Source organism: Mustela nigripes, chromosome 11, assembly GCF_022355385.1.
Source record: "Mustela nigripes isolate SB6536 chromosome 11, MUSNIG.SB6536, whole genome shotgun sequence".
In the NCBI taxonomy this organism is placed as follows: domain Eukaryota; kingdom Metazoa; phylum Chordata; class Mammalia; order Carnivora; family Mustelidae; genus Mustela; species Mustela nigripes.
In genome coordinates, this window is record NC_081567.1 from 1,573,958 (window position 1) to 1,599,669 (window position 25,712).

Below are 25,712 nucleotides of genomic sequence, written 5' to 3' on the forward strand. Positions count from 1 at the left end.
GGGATGCAGAACAGACTCACACTACAAGACAGACGGACCTAAAAACACAATGGTGGAAGAAGCCAAACAAAAGAACCACGTATGGGATGAGTCCGTGCAAAGTACAGAAACAAAGCGGACGGGCGCCCGCCTGGGGGTAGGGAGCAGTGATGGGAGAACTGGGAAGTGAGGACTGGAAAATAAGGGGTTTCTTTGGGGGTTGATAAGATGCTCCCAAGTTGTTCCCAGCGAGGGTGGGAACATAAACACGCCAACACCACTATGCTGACAGACGGCGTGACGGCAGTGTACGGAACTCAAACAAGAACGAGGAACGCCTTACGCGTAGAAGGTGGGCGACTCCAGTAAGTGGCAGAAGTAAGAACCTCCGAAAATCCTTCCCTCGAGAAAAGCAAAAATGGTCAGAACTCGCAGAACACAGGAAACTGAAGATGTGTGGCAAGCCAGGGTGTAGTATCGCTGTGATGATTACTTAAGTCCAAACAAGGCCATGCTGGGGGCCCCCGGGTGGCTCAGTTGGGTAACCATCTATCTGCCTTCTGATGGGGTCATGATCGCAGGCTCCTGGGATCGAGCCCCACATTGGGCTCCCTGCCCAGCAGGGAGCCTGCTTCTCCCCCTGCCTCTGCCCTTCCCCCAGCTCATGCTTGCATTCTCTCCCTCGAGAAAATAAATAAAATCTTTCATAAAAGAAAAAAAAAAAAATGAGGCCACATGGAATAGGGCAGGCCCTCACTCCAATGTGACTAGAGTCCTCATAAGATATAAGATGAGGGAGGACCACAGGAGGCCTCAGAGACCCCCAACACACAGGGGTGGGCACATGACAGCAGAGGCAGAGACTGAAGCCACGTGGCCACAAACCAAGAAGGTGGAGGGTGGCCCATGGCAGCCAGATGCTGGAAGGGGCAGGAAGTACTCTCCGCTGTGGGCTGGGAGCGCATGCAGCCCTGCCCACACCCGGATCTCAGACTTCCTACCTCCAGGGCCGTGAGACATTTCTGCTGCTTCAAGCCACCTATTTTGTGCTTTGTCACGACTGCCACACGACACTCACAACAGACTTTACGGGAATTAGTTCAGAGAGGTCGTTAAAAAAAGTCAGCGATATGCAGCAACACCTTGGGGAGAAGGAAAATCTGATTTCCAGAGTTGCCACATTATATTATTTAAACCGTCCAGTTAACAACAAAAGTTTGTAAGACATGCAAAGAAATGAGACAGGATGGCCAAACACAAGGAAAAAACCTCCACCAGAAACTGTCCTCGAGGAGGACGAGGCACTGAACTCATTTGACAGAAACTGTAGGTCAGCTATTAGAAATAGGTTCCAAGAACTAATGGGAACCATCTCTAAAGAGCAAAGGGAAAGTAGGAGAACCATGTCTCAGCAACAGAAAATACGGATTTAAAAAGTTGTGCAAGAGAGGCAGATAGAAATTCTGGATTGGAGAAGCTCAATAAAGGAAATGAAAAATTCACTAGAGGGATGCAACCGCAGATCCGACAGGGCAGAGGGGAAGACAGACCAACAAAGATTGTTTAGTCCAGAGGACAGAAAGGAGAACAAATGAGGAAGATGGACAGACCCTCAGAGACCTGTCAAGCACACCAACATCACCATCATCAGGAGCCCCAAAGCAGAAAGGCGCAGAACAAATATTTGAAGGAATGGCCAAAATTTTCCAAAATTTGATTTTTAAAATCCCAGAACCCATGAGGCACCTAGGTGGCTCAGTCAGTTAGGCATCTGACTGTAGGGTTTCAGCTCAAGTCATGATCTTGGAGTCGTAAGATCAAGCCCCATGTCAGGCTCCACACTCAGTGCAGAGACTCTTTGGGATTCCTTCCCTCTCCCTCCCCCATCCCTCCCCGCCCCTGTGTGCACATGCACATGCTCACACTCTCCCTCTCTCAAATAAATAAATAAAATCTCCTCCAAAAAAATCCAAGAATCCAAATAACTCCAACTAAGATAAACTCGGGAAGATTCACAACTAGACAGATCACAACTGCACTGTTCAAACCATCCAGAGACAAAGAGAAATCTGAAAGCAGGGGGAGACCAGCAGGTGGGTAGCTGACTCCTCAGAAGCCCCAGAGACCGCAAGGCAGTGGGATGGCACAAAGTGCCAGAGGACAGAATGGTCCACCCCATTCTACAGCCAGGAAAACTATCCTTCCAGAACGGAGAAGAAATTAAGACAGCCCCAGAGGAGCAAAAACGGCAAATTTACCTTGGCACCAGCAGCCCTTCCTTGCGAGAAATAAATCCACATGAAGAACGAGAACCAGAACTACAAAGGTAAATATAAAAGGCAGCAGAAACTTACTCCTCACTTGTTACTGTTTTCCTGCTTGACTTAGAAGACAGCTGCGTTGGGCAAGCCCACAAATGTGCTTTGACCGCATACCATTTACAGGGATACAATCTGTAGGAGGGAGCACGGAGCGGAAGGTAGCTGTACGGCAGCGAGGTTTCCACACACACCTGAAATTACACTGGTACCATCCAAGTTGGACTGGTACATGTTAAGATGCAAACTGTGACTCCCAGGGCAATCCCTAAGAAAATACCAGAAATCATACAGGGAACAAAACAAAGAAATTTAAACAGTACACAAGAAAACACCTACTTGATGCGAAACAGGGCACTGTCAGAAGAACAGAGATAAGATAGACATAATGAGGGAAAGATAATTTGGGAAGCACCAAGAAGTCTTCACTAAAATTTGTAATTAAAAAATAAATTAAATTAAATTGGGGGGGGTGCCTGGGTGGCTCAGTGGGTTAAGCCTCTGCCTTCAGGTCAGGTCATGATCTCAGGGTCCTGGGATCGAACCCCACATCGGGCTCTCTGCTCTGCCTGCCTCTCTGCCTACTTGTGATCTCTGTCAAATAAATAAATAAAATTTTTTTAAAAATAAATAAATAAAATAAAATTGGTAAGTAAGAGGGAGTTTTCGCTATCAAGCACGTACTCGTACTAGGCTTGTTCTTTCTTTTCCTGATGGTTAAAGTAAGATAATATCTGAAGACAGAACATACACTCAGTAATGATTACCAAATGGTCATGTGCTGCCGAAGAATCTGAACTCTGACCACAGGAGAAGCTAAAAGTCAGAACAAAAAAAAAATTTTTCAAGTCAGACTCCAAGTGGCACCTTTTAACTCACAGACACAGCACGCGCTCCTGATGGGTCCCCACCACCCGAAGAAGAGCCCCTCCGGAGAAGCTTCAGTTTTAAGGAAGCTATGGCCTGAAGTATTGGCTTCCTGAATGAGGACATCCATGTTTTTAAAAAAAAAAAAAAACTGCTTAGGAAGGAAAACAGGTCATGTCAGATCAGCCACCTGCCCTATAATGGCCCACGCACCACGGAAAGAGCGGGCACACATGGAAGAAGACTCTGGTTTTCTGTGGGAGTGAATGTCAAGTTTGCAGACAGGACCTCAACACTCTCATGAGAGAGACACACTGCGCGCCCACCCAGCCCCAATAGGTGATGCAGACAAGGAGAGAGGGGGCTGGGCCCCAGACTGAAGGGCTGGAAGGATGGGTTTTGACGGCAGATATACATGTGCTGATATCCGGTGTCTCACTTCCTCACCACGTAGCCAGGCAGGTGACTACCTCCAAGCTTACCACTTATCACTAGTAAGAAGTGGGTAAGGATGCCTGCCCCTTACCCTCGGTGCACCTCGATGACCATAATAACCCCTCAGAGGCCCCCCTAGCGGTGTGCCCTCCCGGCCCCAACCCTTCTGGCACCAACCTGCTCAACCATAGGGTTCGGACCAAACCGGAAGGCCAGTCCAGCACAAGGCCTGGCCTGGACACGCCACCCACAAGCCGCTGGGAGGAAAGCCACTCCCACACCCGCAGGCTCAGACCCGCAGGCTGATTCCTCCTTGCCCTAGTGGCCCTTGTGGGGAAACAACACAACAGAGCTAAAAATAACTAGCTCCTAGAAATCACTGGTAATCTCCTGGCCTCCTTTCCAGATTCTGAAGTTCAACTTCAAAAAGTCTTTGTGCATCCATGGACTAAAAGGCAGACCCAACTGCCCATAACAACAGGTGTTTGGGGCACTGGGCTCCAGGCCTGCTGCAGACCAAGGCCTCACGCATGGCAGGAGTGAGGCTCAGGCCCGGCTCCTCCGGATACCTCGCTACTGCCAGACAGCCTGGCAGGCGACAGAGAAACAGGCGTCACTCCCAAGCCAGCCACCAGGGCCCCATGGGACCCCCAGTGCACACCTCTGCCTCTCTGCAGCTCACGAAGGGTACCAGTCAGTGAGCCATCTTCAGCATCCCCTCAGCTCGGAAATGCTGTGATTCTCCAAGCCAGCTATCCACCAATGAGACACAATAAAACGTTCAACACACCGAGCCCTCCCAACACATTTCCGTCAGAGCGTGTGGGTGGCAGTCCTGCCAGGGGCACGCACGCAGAGACGGCTAGCCCCCCGTGCTCTGACAGCAGCTATCAACCAGGCCAGTACTCACCCAGCACAGCCAGAGCTTTGGGAAACCAAGAGGATTTGCCTGGTGAGTCACACCAGTACACAGGCCTGTGCTTCACACTAAGCCAGCCTCAGCAAGCACCGAGGGCTGCAGAAGTCACAGACCATGAGACGCTGCACAGAGGGTGCAGGCCAGCCAGTCCCAGGAGCCACCCTTCGGGATGCACAGTGACCCACGCCCAGGGCTGCAAGGAGCTCGTGCGGGTGTCCCTAACTGCGCTCAGCCCCACCACTGCCCAGGGTCCTCACCGCTTGCACAGAGCCCCTCCCAGCATCAAGGGCTTTTCAAATCTCTGGGTCATTTGTCCCCCAGAAGCAGCCAGGGAGGAAGGTTCCCACTGTCCGAGTTTAGTAGGAGGGTACACTGGGACATGTTCTAATGGCCTCCAAGTTCACGGTTCTACCACCACGCAGATCCACCAAGACCGCCATCCTCGGCCGCCCATTAACCAGAACACGGAAGGACAAGGGCCAGCGAGGGACAGCGCAGTCTTGGGGGACCAGCCTCCAAGCAGAGAGGCATCACCTCACAGAATAAGGAGAATCACCCCGAAACCAGCAGCCCCACTGCTGGGTCTCTCCCTGCAAGAACTGGAAGCAGGGCCATGAGGACGGGTCGCTCACAGCACAAGTCCCAGCAGCCAAGTCCTGCAGATGAACACGACATGGTCTGTCCACACCGTGGAATAGTTTCAGCCTTAAAAAGGAAGGGAACAGGGCACCTGGGTGGCTCAGTGGGTTAAACCACTGCCTTCAGCTCAGGTCATGATCCCAGGGTCCTGGGATCGAGCCCCACATTGGGCTCTCTGCTCAGCAGGGAGCCTGCTTTCCTTCCTCTCTCTGCCTGCCTCTCTGCCCACTTGTGATCTCTGTCTGTCAAATAAATAAATAAATAAAATCTTTAAGGAAAAAAAAAAAAAGGAAGGAATCCTGGCACCCGCCCCAACACGGATGAACCTCAGTGCCTGGTTAAAGAAGCCGGGCACAGAACAACAAACAATGTGGGATCCTATTTATAGGAGGTCCCCGAACTCATCAAAATCACAGACAAAGAGACAGAGAGTGGACAGCTGGGCCAGGGGTTGGGGGGGTGGGGGGGGGGGTCAGTGTTTCATGGGAACAAAGTTTCGGTTTGGGAAGATGAGAAAGTTCTGGAGACAGACGGTGGTGACAGTTGCACACTAGTGTGAATGTGCTTAACGCCATGAACTACACACCTGAAAATGGTTCGAATTATGGGTCATGGATGTTTTACAGCTGAAAACCCACACAGATTGCTGGGCTCGTTGCCAGAGTCCAGGCTGAGGCCTCAGACCCTGAGTTTCTAACAAGCTCCCAGGGGCAGGGGCTGCTGGTCCAGGGGGCCACAGTTTGAGATCCAGCCAACAGGGATGAGCAGAGGAAGGAACTCAGCACCTTGCCTGGACCCATGGAAAATCTGACAAAAATCAGGCAGGTGCTCATAAATGTGGACACCATGCTTGGACTCATCATCAGAGAGGGCAGTGACCAAGGGCATTCCCAGAGGACAACTCTTTCACCAAAATAACAGGAAATGGAACTAGCAGGGTCCCCGATTTTCAAAGGAATATTCCTCTTCAGGCTCACAAAATAGGTTTCTACATCTGATCCAGAACTGTCCTAAGCTACTCTGTTTTTCTGAAATTCAGCTGTTCTCAGGAAACGGAAGCAATAGTGTCTTCGTCCTTATGGTGACCACGGCCTCAGAAATGACAGCTCAGCAGGCGGACAGCCAGGGAGCACCATAAACAACCCTCAGGTGGGTGGCAGACCCGTTCCTGGAGCTCAGACCCACAAAAACTCGCATGGCCCCAGCTTTGCTACCGCTCAGATGTAGCTTTCTCTTACCAACCTACATCATGGACCATTATGACATTTTTTAAAGAAAGAAAACAACTCCAGAGGCACCCAACTCCTGATTTCGGATCCAGTCATGGTCTTGGGTCCTGGGATCAAGCCCCGCATCTGGATCCACACTATGCAGAGTTTGCTTGGGATTCTCTCTGTCCCTCTGTCGCCCCCACCGAGAAAAAAGAGAAGAAAAAGAACGCCACTCCCCCTACAGCGTGCACACATCTGATTCCCGTTTGCACATACTCCCCACACAGACAGACCCGCAACATACAGGGGATTTTTTACACACAAAGCGTGTTTCCGCCTGTGTACATGACCCCATTCCTCTTCCAAATTTTCTGTAAAAGCAAATACCTCTTGGGCTCTTTGCCACTCACATAACGCAATCACCACGAACCCTGCTCTCCCTTCATCAAGCTCTGTTCTTGGTACTTTATAAATGCATTTACGTTTGTCTTTGCTGTGAAATATTTCAAACATACATAAAAGTACAAAAAATATCAGACTCCATGTATCCACCATGGAGATTTCACGGATGATAACATTGTGCCATGTGCTTTTCTGAAAAGATGGCAGCTACAGAAAACACATTACAGGGCACACCACCACTGCCATCCGCCAGCACCCACTGCCCCAGGGCCCGTGGGCAGCATCTGCAGGCAGGCCAGCATGCTTCCCACATGTCCACACGCATCCATAAAGTGCACGCAAGTATTATATTTCATGTATACAATAAACGTGATCATCCCCTTTGCGTTTTCTCGTCCGGAAGAGAGCACGTGTGCACAAAGTGCACACATCAACTCTGCTCAGCTCCGTGCCTGGCAGGGTGGCTGCACCCAGATGGAGAGAGGGGACACACAGGCTCCCCTCCACTCCCCGAAGGTGACTGCCACCTTTCAGCCCCACACGTGACTTTGGTCCGTCGTTGCATAAGTGGCATCAGGCTGTAAGTCCCCCTGACTCTGCCTGCTTCCGCTGGGCATGCTGCGTGAGGCCCGCCCATGTCCCCGCATGTCGCAGTCACCACTACAGACCCCACCATGGGCTCAGGCTGCAGTCTAGCTCCTCAGTCCGCTGCTGGACACCTGGCTAGCTCCCGGGTTTCCCTCGGATGCGTGGCGCTGCCAGAAGCGCTTGGCACACGGCGGGTGGTGGGCACGTACACTCCCTTCTGCTGGGTTCGGTCCTTATGGTGAGGTCCCCCAGGTCACGGGTCTAGCTTGGCCAGGACTTCCAAGCTTCCTGAGCAACCGAGCCACATCCCACTCCCGTCAGCAAGAGGCCTGGCTGCCTCACACCCAGGAATCTCACCTGCTTCCCCCTCATCATTTCGGTAGGGCCTACACTTCTCCACCACGGCTGCCAGCAAATCATCTTTTCACCTTGATTTTTTTACCTAAACCACTCTTCTGTCTTCCTAAGAACCTGGAGTGATTGCACAAGATCTCAGGTATGCAACTAAAAATCAGGGAGCCAGTCTCCCGCTAACTGTTCCCAGCCACTGAAAATGCATGAAGAATAGACTCATTCACAAAACATTCTGCTCTATTTTTTTATTCTATCATTAGCATCAATTCCTAGAGAATGCTACATTTTTTTCCCGCTAATGGACACTTCCCTGGATGGCTTTTATACACACTCATGCTGAGTAAGACTTTTTTCAGAAATCCTCTTCTGGGGGTGCCTGTGTGGCTTAGTCAGGGTCCTGAGATCAAGCCCCACATCAGGCTTGTTGCTCAGCGGGGAGCCTGCTTCTCCCTCTCCGACTACCCCGTTTGTGCTCCCTCTCTCGTTGTGCCTCTCTGTCAAATAAATAAAATCTTTAAAAAAAAAAAAAAAACAGGAAAAGAAACCCTCTTCTGAGCATGAGTGCAGTGACCTCAGTAATCCCACAGATGTACACGACAGCAGCGTTCAAAAGAGAAAACCAGTGCGCCTTGGTGGCTCCGTCGGTTAAGGTCTGACTCTGCTTCAGCTCAGGTCAGGATCCTGGGGGTCCTGGGATCGAGGCCCATGTTGGGCTCCTTGCTCAGTGCAGAGTCTGCTTAAGATTCTCTCTCTCTTCCTCTGCCCCCACTTACACATGTACACTCTCTCTGCCTCTCAAAGAAAAAAAAAAAAAAAGAGAGAGAGAGAGAAAGAAAGACTGAAGAAACTGAAATTTTAGTTTCCTGCCTGTGATCAGAATGGCAAGCCCAGAGAGGAATAGATCCTCGTGCAAGGTTTCCTCACACCTGCCCCTCCAGCCCCCACAACTGTCCCTTTCTCTCTTCTCAACCAGCCAACACTCCAGTCCTGCCGCCCCTCTGCTCACCTCTCTCTAGCCACGGCAGGCACCTGTCACTTGGAGTCTGCATGCTGTCGCTCGCATGCGGGGGCCACCCCCTTCCCGGCCACCTACAGGCCGGCTCCTCTACCTCCTTTGAATCTTGGCACCAACACCACTTTCCCATGACGTGTACTCGGAGACAACTGCAACTTGTCCCCTCTCCCCCCGCCTCGTGCAAACACAGGTCACTGGCTCAGTGCATCTGGAAACTGTCTGCCTCCCCTGACAAGACCATCCTCTCCAGAACAGCAGGCCTCCTCCCTCGGCCCACACGTGGTGTCCCGGTGATCAAGAACAGCTCGCAACGCAGAGTAAGTGCTCAGGAATCACTTGCTGCCTCAATGAAAATCCTCAAAGCCCTGTGAGCGAGAAAGCCACATACAGAAATGGAGGCCCGCTCCAATCTTGTGGGCAGGGAAGCAGCCTCCTGCCCACTCATCCGCACCAAATCTCATCAAGGTCCCCCCGGCGACAGGAACCCTGCCTCAGTGAGCTACACGTGGTGAGCCCCCAGCAGGGACCGCTCACGCTGGCAGCACCTCCGCACCCCCGCCACGGCCTCCGGGCCAATTCGCGGCCATCGTCACTGTTCCCCAGAGTAACTAAGGCAAAAACGCTGATTGTACAAAGCCGTAACGCGTCATACGGATAGTGAACCTGCGCAGCAAGGGAAGAAAGGTTTTCATCTTCCTGCAACAATTCAAGTGTTTTTACCTTGAAGCAAAGTAAAAATAAACAATCTCTTCAGGTCCTTCCAAGTCCTCGGGTACTTCTTAGCCGAGAATTTTGGAACTGAATCCTCTCCAAAGCTCGGTTCAAACACTCCGTAACAGCAAAGCGTTTCCAAAGCTCCGTGAAGAGGCCTGTGATCCTTTCCTACTCTCTGGGCTGAATCTCCTCGCCGAGCCTCCACGTGTCACCCGCAGGCTTCTCCCACCCCTGAACATTCACCACGTCCCCACCCCAGCTCAGGGAGCTTGGGCTCCCCGATGCTGCCAAGCCAGGGGGTGGCACACAGCACGTGCCGCCTGTGCTTTCCACGTATGCAGGAACGCGGCTGGAATCCAGCCGCACACCATACACGAGAGCTAAAACACGTAGGTCCAGGGTCCATTTTGAGAGCGCTAAAACTGCAAACTCTGAGCAGAAAATACAGAACCAGATCTTCCTGACCTGGAGTGAGGCTTCTTAGTTGTTGACACCAAAGGCACACACAACAAAAGAACAAAAGAGATCAACTGGGGGCGCCTGGGTGGCTCAGTGGGTTAAAGCTTCTGCCTTCAGCTCAGGTCATGATCTCAGGGTCCTGGGATGGAGCCCCACATCGGGCTTTCTGCTCAGCGGGGAGCCTGCTTCCTCCTCTCTGTCTCCACCTGCTTCTCTGCCTACTCGTGATCTCTGTCAAATAAATAAATAAAATCTTAAAAAAAAAAAAAAGGACCAACTGGACTTCATCAAAATTAAAGGCAGTCCTGCTGCTAGACACCGTGAAGAAAGCTGAAAGACAATGCACAGAATGGGGGGAAACGTGGAGGAATCGTGGATCTGATAAGGGGTATGTGTCTAGAATATACAAAGAAATTCTTAAAACTTGTGTTTTTTTTTTAATAAGACAAACTACCCAAAAAAATAAAATAAAATGAACTAAAAAGTAAAAAGGCAAACTACCTAATTTTAGAAATGGATGAACGATTTGAATATACATTTCCCCAAAAAATACACGAAAGGCCAATACGCACATGAAAAGATGCCCAACAAGGAGATTCCATCTCACACCCACTGGGATGGCGATAATCAAAAAGACAGGCATAAAAAGGAAAAACAAACAAGAGGCACTAACAAGTGTTGGTGAGGACATGGAGAAACTAGAGCCCCATACTTGCCAGAAAACAGTCCAGCAATCCCTCCAAGGGTCAGAGAGAGACTGCCATCGGACCCGGTCATTCCACTACCAGGAATGAAAACTGTGTCCACACAAACAAGGATGCATGGACATACAGAGCAGCACTATTCACAACAGCCAAAACGTGACCACAGCCCACATGTCCACCAACCAATGAGCAGGTAAGGTACAGTCTCAATACGATGGGCCACCATGCAGCCACACAGCATGATGGTGCACCAGTCCGTGCTACCCCATGGATAAACCTGACCCTCAGTGAAGGAAGCCAGGCACCAAGACACACGTAACACAGGCCCCAGAAGAGGCAAATCCGTAGGGGCAGAAAGATCAACAGCGCCTAGACTAGGAGGAGAGGGACTGGGGAATGAAAACTGACCATGAAGGCGTTGGGGTTCCTCCCGGGGGAGACGAGAGGGCCCGAAGACTGAGGACAGCGACAGCTGCACACTTCCATGAATACACTGAAACCACCAAATTGGGAGACTTCAAATGGGAGAATTATGTGTGTGTGACTGAGACCTCAGTGAGACAGTCACGTGTGTTACGAATTCCCGCTCTTCTCTCCAGCTTGTGGATACAAACTGCTTCTCGCCGCCAGTGCCATGCCTGGAACACAGTGGCCTGTGACCTTGAACAAAGGTATCTACCAAGACAGGGAAAATCATCCACCTGTGAAACCCTCCGGTTGTTCCAGGCTCAAACAAAAAAGTCCAGCTGGCGACAAGACCACAGAAACTCGCAGTGGCCCATGGGGTCCCTGTCACCCCTATCACCAGGAAGCTACAAGTCAGAACTAGAAGCAGCCACTGAACGCCCGAAGCAAACAGAGTTGCCATTAATAAATGTGTCTCCCCACTCCCCTAACTCTTCCTGCAAATTCAAAGACAGTGATGAAGCCGGCCATCCAGACAGCTGCGTGTAGTACCCACCACCATCCAAACCGGGGCCATTCCCAACGGTCCCATTTCTTTGTGTCTGGAACCTTACCGAATGCTTCACGTAACATCTCCTTAGCCCTAGAGAATCCCGTAAGCAGGTGCTTGGTCCCACTTTACAGATGTGAAAACAAGGCTCAGCTGGCAGCAGGGTCAGCCCAAGGTCACAGAGCTGGCCAGCTGAGTCTGTCAGAGCCAGAACCCACACCAGGCTACCTGATGATGTCCAATCCCATGCTCGCTCCCTGACTCACGGGGAGAAGAGCAGGGACAGGCACACCCCATGCCCGAAGCCACAGCTCAGATGGTCTCAGCACACGTCACTGACTCCTACGCGACTGTGAACCAATAGCTCACCTCCCTCACCTCGCTCAGTTTTCTCGTCCCTAAGATGGGGACCATACGATCGACATCACTGTCCAGTTGCAAGAATTTTTTCTTAAGAAGTTATGTGAAAGCAGCTAGCATGGTGCCTAGTGCTCCAGCTTTTCTTTTCCGAAGGACCTACAGACCAGACATGGAACTTTCAGATCAAACCCCAGACCAAGCGAATTGCAGGCCTGGCGTGCTCGTGGCTGCCAGCACTGGGCTCTACACGGTGACAGCGACGACGCCTGAAGTTCCATGCTAATCACAAACAGATCGAGGATGGCCCCGGAGGTCCCGGGACACAGAAGAGCCACTTACACACAAATAGGACATTCTCAGCTGTGAGGGCTACCCCTTTCCAAGGGAGACGCAAGAGACCAAACCACAGAAGGGGAAAAAAAAATCACGGGTCTGTTTCCTGACGACATCACAAAACTGAAGCTGAGTGCCAAAAACAGTCACCTCTCAGATGACTTCCTCTGACTCAAACTGGAGCAGGAGGAACCAGCACAGGGGCCGCCCGATCTCTGCTTCTCCATGAAGCTCACCAAACCTGCTTCTGAAAGGGCCCCATTCAAGTTGGGTTTATTCCTCAAAAAACCTCTTTGGTCTCTCACTTTTGGAATGTTTACATGTGGGGAGGCCCAAAGAGTTTTTTCCAGCGTTTAAAAGGAATACTGTTTTAGCTAATTTGGGAAATCTTAGAATAACTTACAAAGAAGGAGTTCAAAAATTCCAAAAAGAATCACGTTCTCTCTCTTTAACCAAATTCAATCTGGTTTTGGTTTTTATTCTTTCTTTAAAACCTCACCCCAGGTCTGGTTGGTTCAGCCTGAAAGTGACTCAGGTTTTCTAGGATCTCTTGCCGTGGAATAAAAATATTCCAAAACATCCCGCAGGCCTACGTGTGTCTCTATCCCAGCGAAGACTAAAAAGCCTGCATTCACAACCAAATGAGGCTCCACTAATAAAATTCCAAGCAATTAAATCCATCTGAACAAACCTCAACTGGTCTATGGAAGGAATCACAAAAAGTAAGACAAGGTCCCTGCCAGCCAGCTGCCTGCGGGGTCGACAACCAGGAATGCCATTCATCAGAAGGAGAAAGGAACGCCCCGGAAACTGGCATGAACAAACTAGGAACTGGGAAGAAGGTCACAGTGAGAGAAGTATGTAGTCAGTCTTGCCCGCACAGCCAAATGTGTGCTGAACGTGGAAACCCAGTTTTCTGTGCAGAGAAGGCTGGACTGCACTCTGCTTTCTGCATCCCCAAGACTCCAGAATCCGTTCACTCGGATCATCGGAGTGTCTTCATGAGAGGAGGGAACTCGGCTGTGATCTGCGAAATTTGTTTTTGAGCGCTGTCACATCCTGCTCAGCAGGAAGAAACACACTCCGTTCGACATCGACCCCCAGCCCCCTAGAGTGAACTGGGGCTCCGACAGGGACGCGCGGAGCCCAGGCCCACGTGCAAACCATGCGGGGCCCGGTTCTCCAGCAAAACCACCGCCGCCCATATACACACCTCCTGCAGTCATCCCACCACACCATCTACTGTGTGTGCACCCGCTTCCTAAAGAGAGAAAGGCGACATCCCACAATGAATGGTCCTCCGTGGTATTTCGAGAACGGTCACATAGAACAATCTCACTGTGCGTAAAAGGTTCCAGAGAGGGGAAGTTCACAGCAGGGAAGGCTACTTAAGTGAACCCTGGGGGAGGCTCGTGAAAGGCGGGATCACGACACAAGCCCGAGGGGGACTAGAGCAAGGTGACACTCTGATGCCACTTCTGAACCAGAGCCACATGCTCGGCTGCATGTGAATCCCACTCTCGGGTCCCAGGCCAGCAACAGGACTGCTGCCGCCTCAGTTTCCCCATCCGTAAAGTGGGGGTGTGATAAACAGCCGACTTTGCAGAGTGACTGTGAGGGGCACCGCATCTCCTCCGTGAGACCCCAACAGAGCGTCTGACACACAGGAAGCCGTGCACAAGGCTTCCTCAGCAACACGACCCGTCCTCTGCTCTGTGAAGATTGCCCTCTGTGGAAGCCTCTTCAGCCAGGAGAGAGAAGACAGGATACTGTCTACCTGTGACAGTTATCTCGGGAAACATGCCACTTCCACAGGTCACAGCTAACCTCTAAACTCTGCCGGCACTCCAAGAGACTCCCACCTTCGCTGCTTTCACGAGAAGGAAGGCCTGTGGCACATGAGACACCCCGAGATACAGAACTGCACCTACAAGCCTTCCTCAGAAGAGCAGCAAATGCAACCTTCAATCTCCCACTGGTGCGAAAACCCAACGTGAGGGACGTTTCTCAGGAGCTAAGAGGTGACCTTACCGTCCCCAAGACAATTAACAGTGCTAAGTCATGACTATCACCGGATTCCTTTACGGTAGATGGCCTTGGCCAAGGACATCCTGGGAACTGCTGGCGACATCCCCAGACAGCTCTCCAACTGCAACACAGGCCAGCAGCCCTTAGGTCTGGGTTGCTGCTTTTCTTTTCCCAGGACCCACCAAAACTGCTGAACTCACCAGCACTGGTATTATCCAGACACAGACATCAGAAACAGTGGAAGCCAGGGCGGGTGGGGGGCCCTCCTGCTGATTCAGGGCAGAATTCTCCATTGATTCTGACGTTGACACAATCACACGTGTATTTCACTACAAATACATTTCCAATATGAACTAGAGAGTAGAACCCAAGAGAGTTCAAAATGCCCACAAAACCACGTTAAAACAAGACCCCCTGTGCCCAGCTCTACTGGGCCAGCCTTATCGTCAGCAAGTGCGCCAGGCGGCTTGGGATCGCAGGGCTGCCCTCCAGGTTTCCTACGTGAAATAAATACCACCACCCGGGTGTGACATGGCTACAGGCCGTGTAACAAAACTGTATCTCCAACACACACACAGGTGGACCAGTAAAAGACCAGCAGTACCTGAACCCCCACCCCTGCCCTGTATGCCTTGGAGGTCAAACCCCCCTCTCTCCTACCAGAGCAACACTGCCAACTTTTCACGGCACTTTGCTTGCTCTTCATTCATAGTTTCACCACGCAAGGAAGCATTCTACGTGACAGAGTCAAACCCTGCATGTTTTTTAACTTGACAGAAACCTAGGTCACCAATGTGTGTGTTTTCTCTTGCAAAGGGCCCCAAAGAGGTCACCCCAAAGGTCTCTCCCCATTCTCAAAGCCGGGCAACCGAGCTCACAGAGACTCTGATTCTGCTGCACAGCAGGTAACGGCGTCACCTGTGAGGTGGCGAACTAGCTTCGTGGGAGACAGACCGCTGACCAAGTGCAAGCTGGAGGTCAAATCTTACCCCTGGTTCAATTCAAAGAACCATTTTCTGGAAAACACAGCAAGAGTGTCTTGAACACAAACTGCAGGACATCAGCACTTCAGCAGCACCAACAGCCTGATACCGGGCACGCAGGATTTCAACAGGCAGTGATGAAAGCTGTTTTTTGCAGCATAAAAAGAATGTTCAGTGGAAAGGCCAGGCTATAAGGGGCACATACACCATGAGGACAGCCACATAAAAAACATAAGCACAGGAGAAAGGAAACAAAGTTGATCCTCAAGCAACATGGGGGTGAGGGGCATAACCCCACCCCCAGCACCGCTGAAAATCTACATGTAACTTCCGACTCCCCAAAAACTTAACCACGCACAGCCAGCTGTTGGCTGTAAGCCTCACTGGTAGCAGAAGGTTAATTAAAAACATATTTTGTATAGGTAGGATATACCCTAACCTCACAATAAAATAAATTGGAGAAAAGAAACGTTAAGAAAATCAGAAAGGAAACCCATTCACGGCCCCGCATTGTATTTACCACATACAGCTGACAGCCATGCTGCTCACGAGTCAAGGGCAAGCCAAAATGCGGCGGCTGTGTTAAACTGGCAGAATTATGGGCGAGTTCTCCGTTCACCAAAAGTTTGTACTGGCGTTACGCTCTTGTACAACAAACATTCTCCTCCAAGTGCCAATTCTCATACAACAGTGTAATTTTACGCCACTTTGCTTGCTCTTCATTCATAGTTTCACCACGCAAGGAAGCATTCTACGTGACAGAGTCAAACCCTGCATGTTTTTTAACTTGACAGAAACCTAGATCACCAATGTGTGTGTTTTCTCTGGCTTCTCTGGAGTCCCTCAGCAGAGGGACCAGACACAAGTCTGGTAAGACTTGTGGTGAGCAAACTTTACCAGCACAAATCAGGTATGAAAGATTCTTGGGAGAACCACATAAACGGACTTCTAACCCGCAAGTCTCTCCTCCATACCGAGCTTCCCTGGAATTAATCCAGCATCACATAATTTCCCCTCGCCTCTGCTGAGCACACAACCTCCAAATGGGTCAGGAGTCCTCGAAAGCCCCACCAAACACCGCTCCACAGGCAGAAACGGCCAGTGGGCTCCCCTCCAGCAACGCAACCAACAGAAAACGTCAAGTGTGGCATCCGAGTCCCCCGTAAGCCAAACGACAGATAGGACATGCATCTCAGCCATTCTGAGGCCCCTGGGCTACAGGGTATTTCAATCCTGACTGTTTCAACAAAGAGCTTCTACCCCTGAAGTCTGGTTACGGTTTTTGAGTGATTCTATAATAAAAACACAGAGAGAGCGAAAACACGGCAGCTCCTCAGAGTGTAACAGGATCAAGAGTCACGCTCTCCAAATACTCTGGGGGCCAGGCGTCCCCCTGCGTCCCCCCAGTCAGCCCCACTTCACACCCAGGCCACCCCTCCAGTCTCTCCCCAGCAAGCAGGACGAGCAAACATCTCTTTTTGTGTTGCCTGTTTCTTAGGAAGGAAAAAATATCAAAACAGAATTCCCCCGCCCAGAACACATCACTTTCTTGCTAACCACAAATTCTGGCAAATCTGTTCTACATAATACTGATTCCGTTAGTTCCTCTTTCTTCAAATTGACACATTTTACCTTGCAAATTGTGTATGTCTGTAGGAGAGAGTTTATTTTTTTTTTAAAGATTTTATTTATTTATCAGAGAGAGAGAAGGGGAGAGAGCGAGAACAGGCAGACAGAATGGCAGGCAGAGGCAGAGGGAGAAGCAGGCTCCCCACTGAGCAAGGAGCCCGATGTGGGACTCGATCCCAGGACGCTGGGATCATGACCTGAGCCAAAGGCAGCTGCTTAACCAACTGAGCCACCCAGGCGTCCCTGTAGGAGAGAGTTTAAAGGCCAGCACAGCAAACTTAAATCATATTTCCACGCTACCATTATCAAATGAAAACGCGATACTATCCTTAAAAAAACTTCCGATAAAAATTCTTTTTAAACGTCTCAGCCTTTCCTACAAAGCGGATCTTACTCTAGATGCTGGGAGGTGAAGAAAAATAATAGTTTCTGCCTACTGGGAGCTTACAATCAAAATGTGTGTAGTGATGCCAAGGAGGATGGACAGGAAGAGTTTTTTCCCGGAATGCAAACAGCACACTGAGGTATAATTTAACCCACATGCATACATGTTATGTGACAGCTCAGTGAATTCTGACAAATGCACACCCAGAGAAGAAGCAGGCGAGGGGTGGTGGCGGGGCTAAGAGAGCAAGGAAATCGGCCAGGCATGCAGAGAAGGTGGGTGCCCATGTGCAGGAGCTCAGATGATGAGCAGAGCTCAGCCGTGACCCCAGAGAAAACCAGGAGACAAATGGCTGGGAGCTTCCTAACCAGATGGAATGTATGGAATGCCATCCAGTGAGCCACTCCAACAGAAGTGAAGCTGGTTCCCCCGTGTTCTCAAGACAAATTTAGGTCCATCGGATTGCAGAAAGCGGGGCCACGATACGCAGCAGTCGTGTGTGTGTTTTTATCAGGGCAATCTCAAAAACTCCAATTACACAGTCACGCATCTCTCACATTCATTCCTTGCCATTCTGACCATGTCCCAAGTGCTGAGCTTTAGAACCTCCCAACAGGGCCCTGAAATTAAATCTCATCCTGCACTGAGAACAGGATGTTCCCAATGGACACTGTAATAGTAACAATTTTAATACAAAATCCCCAAAGGGCATGTGTTCAAAATGAAAAAATGCACGAGACAAATCAATAAGGGAAAAGACACACTCCTGAGAAAATGGGCAGGAGATACGAATGATGAGTTGAGAGAGGCCGCACAAGATGAAACTGTGGCAAGAAACTAAACCCCAATAATACTAGAGAAAACGAGGTCCAACCAGAAATGAAACACTTTCTGATTGTAAGTCTGAAAGGAGTTTGTAAGAATAGCAGGTAGCGTCCAGGAGGTTATGAGGAAATGATGTTCTTAACATGGCACACTACAGTCACAGCGGCAAACTGGCAGGACCCGTTGAGAGGATAAGGGGTGGGTGTCTGCTAAGACGAAAGATGTGCACACCCCACAAACCAAGGATGCCACTCCCACTGCTCATGGGAAGCATAATGCCCCCCCAAGTGGTCCACAATCTCAGCCCTGTAAACGGAATCTGTCATTTCCACGGTAAAGGGGAACTAAGGTAGCAGCAGATGGAATGCAGGTGGCCAGCCAGCAGCCCTTAAAATAAGCCACAGGGTGTGGATTATCCAGGTGGGCCCAATGTCGTCCAGGGGTCCTCAAAAGTGGAAGAAATAAATAAGAAAAGGGAAACCAGAGAAATGACAGCCTAAGAAAGACGTGACCCGGGGCGCCTGGGTGGCTCAATGGGTTAAGGCCTCTGCTTTCGGCTCAGGTCATGATCCCAGGGTCCTGGGATCGAGCCCCACATCGGGCTCTCTGCTCAGCAGGGAGCCTGCTTCCTCCTCTCTCTCTGCCTGCCTCTCTGCCTACTTGTGATCTTTCTCTGTCAAAAAAATAAATAAAAAAAATCTTAAAAAGAAAGAAAGAAAGACGTGACCCATGGTTGCTGGAGAAAGGGGACCAGCAGCCAAGGAATCTGGGAGGTGTGTGCAAGCTGGAAAGGCCAGAAAATGGATTTTTCCCCTGGGGCCCCCAGGGGAACGCAGCCCTGCCCACACCTGATACTAGCCCCAGGAAACCTACTCTGGACTACTGACCTCCATCCAGATTTGGGAGATGACAGATTCGTGTCGTTTAAGCCACCACATTCGTAGTAATTTGTTATAGCAGTGGCAGAAAACTAATACACTGACTTAGGGGAATGTGGGCACATGTGCTTGAGGAGATCCACGTTTCCTAAGTCCATATATGTATAAAACATAAGAACAGGAGAGAATCCATCCCAAACCAGTAACGTCCCCTCTTGTAAAAAGACAGTGATAGCAATCAGTGTGAGAATTTTCACTTAACAGATACTGTTTTACTTTTTTTTAATTAAAAAAAAAAACATTTGCCCACATATAGTTGAAATGAAAGTTACATTTTTAGGGAGTTACGATTCACCGATTGAACTCCAAAGCATTAGAATATAAGACTATTTAATGCCGAAAAACAGGGAACACCATTTTCTCTGAAAATCCCAAAAGCACTACAAAGACCTAGACCTCACAGTCCCTACAATCAATATCACGAGCGGGTTCTGCCTACGTGGACGGAATACCAGAGAGAAACTCCATTCTACACTCGTAAGCACAAGCCCTTCAACAAATCAAAATCAGCCTTGGTTACGGTGTGCGATAGACATTTATGGTCTACGGGCAAGATTCAGCCTCAAACCCTAGGTTTTCTGACTCCACCTCCCACCCCAGCCATGACTCCCACCTAGACACGCCTCCTTAATACTTGCCCACTTTGGCCAAGTCACTTGCTTCTGGGTTTTATTTACCCCAGTGTAAAAAAGGTTTGTTCTGGGGCGCCTGGTGGCTCAGTCGGTTAAGTGTCTGCCTTCAGCTCAGGTCATAATCCCGGAGTCCTTGCCCCACAGCCAGCTCCCTGCTCCATGGGGAGTCTGCTTCTCCCTCTGCCCCTCACCCAGCTCGTTCTCTCTCTCCCTCAAATGACTCAAATCTTTAAAAAAAAAAAAAAAGAAGAAGAAGAAGAAGAAAAGAAAAGGTCTGTTCCACCACGTCACCTGCCTGATAGGACAAAGGGTTTTTAATGGAATGAAATGACAGAGCGTATCCCAACAGTCCATGAACCCCACTTGGAGACTCACCTGGCTATAGAACAGTACGCTGTAAACAGCTGCCGCACTGTGGGCAGGGTAAGCACGCCTAATAAAATCACCATAGCCCCAAAGAAAGACAACTACCATGGTTATTCCCCCCGAGTCACAGGGAGCGCAAGCTTGAGAGCTCGTGCCATCCACAAGTGGCAGCCAATGGCTGAGTCCCCCAGGACACGTCCGCCACAGCACCCATGCCTACGAAGAGACCCCCGAGGCCCCACCACATCCAGCAACTGGGAACTGTTTCATAATCCCAGAGTTAATAAGCCAATGACAGCCTCCCATTCCGAAGAGTGACCAGCCAAGGGGTCCAGGCTGGGGCCCTGGGATGGGTGAGGTGGACTGCCCACGCCAGGTTCAAATGTGTGATCTAAAGAACACAGTGTTCTAAACAACAGCAAGAGCCATCACATGCTTCCCCTTACACGGCTACAAATGAAATGAAAAATAACTAAAAACCAATTCTGGAGGTGGGGGGACTTCATTCCGAACGCAGACTCACCCACAAGCTTTTACATCAATGGGCCCAGTCCAATGCCCACCAGCAACTCCCGCAGCTTCCCAGCTACTCCCCTGCCTTCTCTCCCTAATGAATAAACACTCTGGGAGCGGGGACACCTCGTCAGACCCTCTCCCCAGGCGGAGTCCCTCAGCCTCGTGCCCCATGCCAACCCGCTCCAAGCAGCAGCAGCAACTCCAACCAACACCGCCCCTGCAACTGTTCTCTAACTTAGAGGACTAGATCAGGGAACTTTTCAATACGGAGCATCCTAGAAAAGCCAAGCCTCGCTCACTCTTTTCCGAGCTGACGCTCATCCCCTGGGGCAGAAGCGCTGAGGGCGAAGTAGGTCCGGGCTGCGCATAGAAACTCACAAGTCCTGGCCGGCGCGATTTCTTGTCCGAGTCCCGCCAAGTGCCGGGGCTGCGCCCCACGCGGCCGGCCGGGGCGGCCCCGCGGGGAGCGGAGTGGGGGGCCTGGGGGGTGGGGGGACGGGTTTCCGCCCCGAGGGGCTTGCACAGGGAGGCGCGGCCGGGACAAACCTGAGCAGGTGCTCGGGTGCTCGTGTCCCCGGGCCCGCGTTGCGCTCCGCAGCGTGGCAGGGGCGCGCGGGGCGCCAGCGCGCAGCCAAGGAGTCGAGGGCCGCGGGGTCACGGGGTGGGGGGCCAGGGCCGGGCGCGATAGCAAGGGGACCGCCAGCCGTACCTGCCGCCGGCGGGTCCGCCTCCTCGTCAGCCTCCGCCTCAGCTGCCGCCGCGACTGGCGCCGCGCCTGCCTCCCCGGGCAGCCGGTCCATCACGCCGCCAGTCATGTGAGCGCGCGCCACGTGACTTCCTCCTCACCGGCCGGCCCGCTTCACCACGCCCACCTCCGCACGCCCCGCCCGGGCCCAACCCAGTCACGCCCTCGTCACGCCCCTTGTCCGGCCTCGCCACACCCGCTCCGGGCCTGCCACGCCCCTTGCCTGACTTCACCACGCCCACCCCAGGCCTGCCACGCCCCTAGTCCGGCCCTCCAACGCCCCACCACGCCCCGCCCCGGCCACGCGGCCACCCGGAGGGCTAGCCTTAGCTCCCGCCCGCGCTCCCGCTTCCCGCCGCGGGCTCGCAGCCGGCGCAGCTCGCCCACTCGTTCAGCAGCCGGTAGTCACACTCACCCCCTTGTCCGCTTACTCGGACTTCCGCGTGGGCCGCTCCCCACCCCCGCACCCCGCACTGCGCGTCCCTCACTCTCCCTGCAGCCTTCAGCCCTTCCCCTAGGCTCTCGCCCCGCCCCTCATGCACCCATCCCCCACCCACTCATTTGTTCCCCCCCTCGCATTCTCGCGTTCATCCACCCTCCCACCCCGGCTCACTCACTCATCCCCTCGCTGGCTCGCTCCTTCACTCATTCGTCCACCCGCCCTTACTTACTCACGAACACACTCATTCACTCCCTCGCTCGCTCGCTCGCGCACTCATTCATCCGTCCCCCCACCCCGCGCCTTGCTCTCTCACTCACCCACACACTCACTCGCTCATTCATCCCGTCTCTGGCTCGCTCACTCACTCACTCACTCATTCATCCGTCCACTCACTTGCTCACCTGCTCTCTCGCACACCCGCCTTACCGTTCACACCCCCCACACACTACCCCTCCCTGACCGGAGGGCAGGCTGCCCAGTGCTGGGAGCCCAGGACACCTGGGTCCATTACATACTCCCCACCCCACCCCCCCAATCTGGAGGACAGGTCAGCAGAGGAAGTGTCCTGGCTGTTCGAAAGTCACACTGTGGGGGGTTCAGGGAAGGGATGAGGGGACCCCTGGGTGAGGCAGAGGGGATGAGGAGTTAAGCAGGAGGAGAAGGCAGCGGTCTCCAGCAGGCACAAAGGCCCTGAGGCATCATCAAGCAGCTGCAGGCACTGAGGTCCTCCTGGAGCTAAAAGTGTGGGTGCAGAAATGGCAGAAGAGGAAGCTGGAGCCCCAGGAAGGGCTCCATCCCGGAGGGCCTCCTTTCCAAAGCAAGGAGCTGGGACCTCCTGATTCTGATGCCTACCAAAGCCCTCTGGGAGCTGGTTACAGCGATCAACAGCCCAGCCCTAACCCATCTGGGTTCTTCCCCAGGAAGTCCCCTTCTCCTTCCTACAGCTACCGGACCATGCTCTGGTTACACATCACCGCATCCAGGACGTCCCTGGGAGCTGACACAGTCAGAGACACTCTCTGCCTCCATAACCTAGCAAGTGCTGGCCCCTGCTACACATGGGCTTCCCCAAGTCATGGGGACAGGGGTGGGGGGCACACAGAAGGGTCCTGTGATACACAACCCTCCTCTGATGCTGCTTCCTTCCGCCACCCTGGCCTTGCTTTCAGCTGCTCTTGCATCAAATGATGAGCTCAGCACTTTCCCTGACTCTGCATCTCTCCACCCCCCAAACACAGACACACACACACACACACACACACACTCATTCTCTCTCTCTCTCTCTGTTAACGTCCCTGTATTAGTCAGCATGTATCTCTGTCCCTCACTAGATGATAGTCTTTACTAAATATCTAAGAGTTCACTGCATTTTCCAAACTAAAGCATTATACGAAACACAGATAGACATTATTCAAGAATGGCAGCATAAATGTCTTATTTTAACACCCCTGACACACACCCACACAGCCTCTAGCTCAGCGGTTCTGCAGTTCTGGATCTTGGCTGTGCTTTCCAGTCACCTGGGGAGAGTTCGAATATACTCAACCCCCAGAAATTCTGATTTGATTCATCTGGGGTGTGGCACAGACTTGGTGTTTTTTTTTTTGTTTTTTTTTCTTAAGCTTCCCAGATGATTCTAATGAGCAGCCAGGTGAAGAACCACTGCTCTACGTTGAAAGTTTTATTCCTGCAAACATTGCCTGGGCATTTCCTAGGTACTGGATTTTGTATGGTGGGGGAGGTGGGTGGGGAGCGGAAGGGTACAGCAGGATTCTCACGGCAGAGCGAAGCAGCTGTTAGGGCTGGAAACATACATGTTGTGGGAGGAAAGGGGGAAGGCCGTGGGTTCTGACGTGACCTGTTCTGAATGCCAGAAAAGGGAACTCGGTCCTCTTAGGCGGACCCAAGAGGTATCTCCAATGGTTAGAAAGTCCTCGGAAATGTGCACTGAACTATGTCTACCTGCAACTTCTTTAGATCCTCACCGGGAAGACTAATCCTTACACTATTTCTCTTTCATTCAGGGAACAGCAAATAGAAATCAGAATTTCTGGCTTTTAAAACCTTTCAATTAATGGCAAGAATCCAGCTACATTAAGACCGTTCAGGGGCGCCTGGGTGGCTCAGTGGGTTAAAGTCTCTGCTTTTGGCTCAGGTCATGATCCCAGGGTCCTGGATCGAGCCCCACATCAGGCTTTCTGCTCAGCAGGGAGCCTGCTTCCCTCTCTCTCTCTCTCTTTCTGCCTGCCTCTCTGCTTACTTGTGATCTCTGTTTGTCAAATAAATAAATAAAATCTTTAAAATGCTCTGAGTACTGTATCCTCCACTATTCATCTAGCTGACGTATTTGTCAGGATAAGCGATACCACGCTGGTGCATTTCCGCAACCTGAAATAACAAGGCGATTACGCTCATAGTCTCTCGGAAACCCAGCACAATGGAGCGGCCACTGTCTGGGATTTCTGCCATCGTGACCAAGTGAAAGCGCCCCTGGAGGGTCCAGCATGAACACCGAAATGCTCTGGTCCAGAAGTGACACGACGTTCCACTCGTGACTTCTTGGCTAGAACTAGTGGCGTGGCTCTGCCCACCCACGAGAGAACTGAAGGGATGACACCACCCTGTGCCTGGAGGACAGAAAGCCAGACTACTTTGCAAACAGCGGTCAATACTAACCACACTAACCGAACTAGCGTTTATTGAATACCTGCCTACTATGTGCCAAGCCCTTTTCTAGGTGCCTTTTATCGGGAAGCTCCTCGACGCCCCACAGTAAATCTTATGGAAGAGTAGCATGATTGTCTCCATTTTCCAGACAACGAAGACAGAAAATCCACACGCTGAGACGGCAGAGCTGGTCCACAGAAGAGCCAGGATTTGAACCCGGCCTGTCCAGTGCCAGAGACCACCCTCGTAGTCCCTGAGACATTATTACTCCGTGGCCATAGACCCAGCCGTTACCCCTCAACACTCTCACTGTGGAAATTTCAGCCCCCTGGAACCTCTTGTTTGAGGAGGCTTGGGGCGCCAGTAGCATATGGCTCTGTAAATCATACCGGGGGAAGGGAAGGGATTCTAAAGGCGGGGAAAATGGTAACAAGTCATGGATGATTTCGACAGCCCCCACACATTTATTAAACTCGTATGTGACGGGCTCGGTGCTGAGTGACGAACCAGTACCAACTCACTTCATACCACGAAGGTCATGAAATCAGACCCTCCGGGGGTGCCTAGCTGGCTCAGTGTGTTGATTTGGGCTCAGGTCGTGACTTCAGGGTCATGAACTCAGGCAGTGAGATCAAGCCCTGTATTGGGGTCTGTACTCAGCATAGAGTCTGCATCTCTCTCTCCCTCTCCTCTCCCGCCCCCGTCGCTCAAATAAATAAAATCTTTAAAAAAAAAAAATAAAATTCTCCTGTGACCCTCTAAGATACCTTCTGAAGTGCCCATCCTAGAACTCCCACGTGAAGGAAAGAGATTTTCTCACACCCTCCAGGAGCCCTGGGAAGGTTTAAATATCACAACAACATTGGGTTCTCTTCTTCAGACGCTGGACAAGCTACTTGACTCTCTTTAGCTTCTGCATGCTGGTGTGTCAAGTGTAAATATCAGCGGTTCTTTATTTCAAAGGTTTGTTCCCCAAAGGATAAGGTTTAAATAAGAGATGTCTTCTGGTAGTCTGATGCAGAAGAACATTCACCCTCCTTCCCCAAACATACAGATGTGCTGGCAAAAATTGTCCCCTCCCCCTGAGATGTTTTTAATATGTCCCCGGAACCTTTTTTTTTTTTATAAAGATTTTATTTATTTTTTTGACAGACAGAGATCACAAGGAGGCAGAGAGGCAGGCAGAGAGAGAGGAGGAAGCAGGCTTCCTGCTAAGCAGAGAGCCCGATGCAGGGTCCCAGGATCGCAGGACCCTGAGACCATGACCTGAGCCAAAGGCAGAAGCTTAACCTACTGAGCCACCC

The 25,712-nt window shown here is 51.4% G+C and overlaps 1 protein-coding gene across 3 annotated transcripts in view; it reads right to left on the reverse strand.

The window, feature by feature from the left end:
- Positions 1-21,398, reverse strand: part of SNX8 (sorting nexin 8) — a 39,619-nt gene extending 18,221 nt beyond the window's left edge. For 2 of the 3 annotated variants that reach the window (XR_009406906.1, XM_059414291.1), the window contains exon 1: positions 21,264-21,397. Coding sequence is in view for 2 of the 3 variants with exons in the window: in XM_059414291.1 (XP_059270274.1) it covers positions 21,264-21,369 (106 nt within the window). In the remaining variant the exon portion in view is untranslated. Of the gene's footprint in view, positions 1-21,263 lie in introns of all 3 variants that reach the window. The other variant, XM_059414292.1, reaches the window with a different exon arrangement.
- Positions 21,399-25,712: the final 4,314 nt, after the last annotated feature.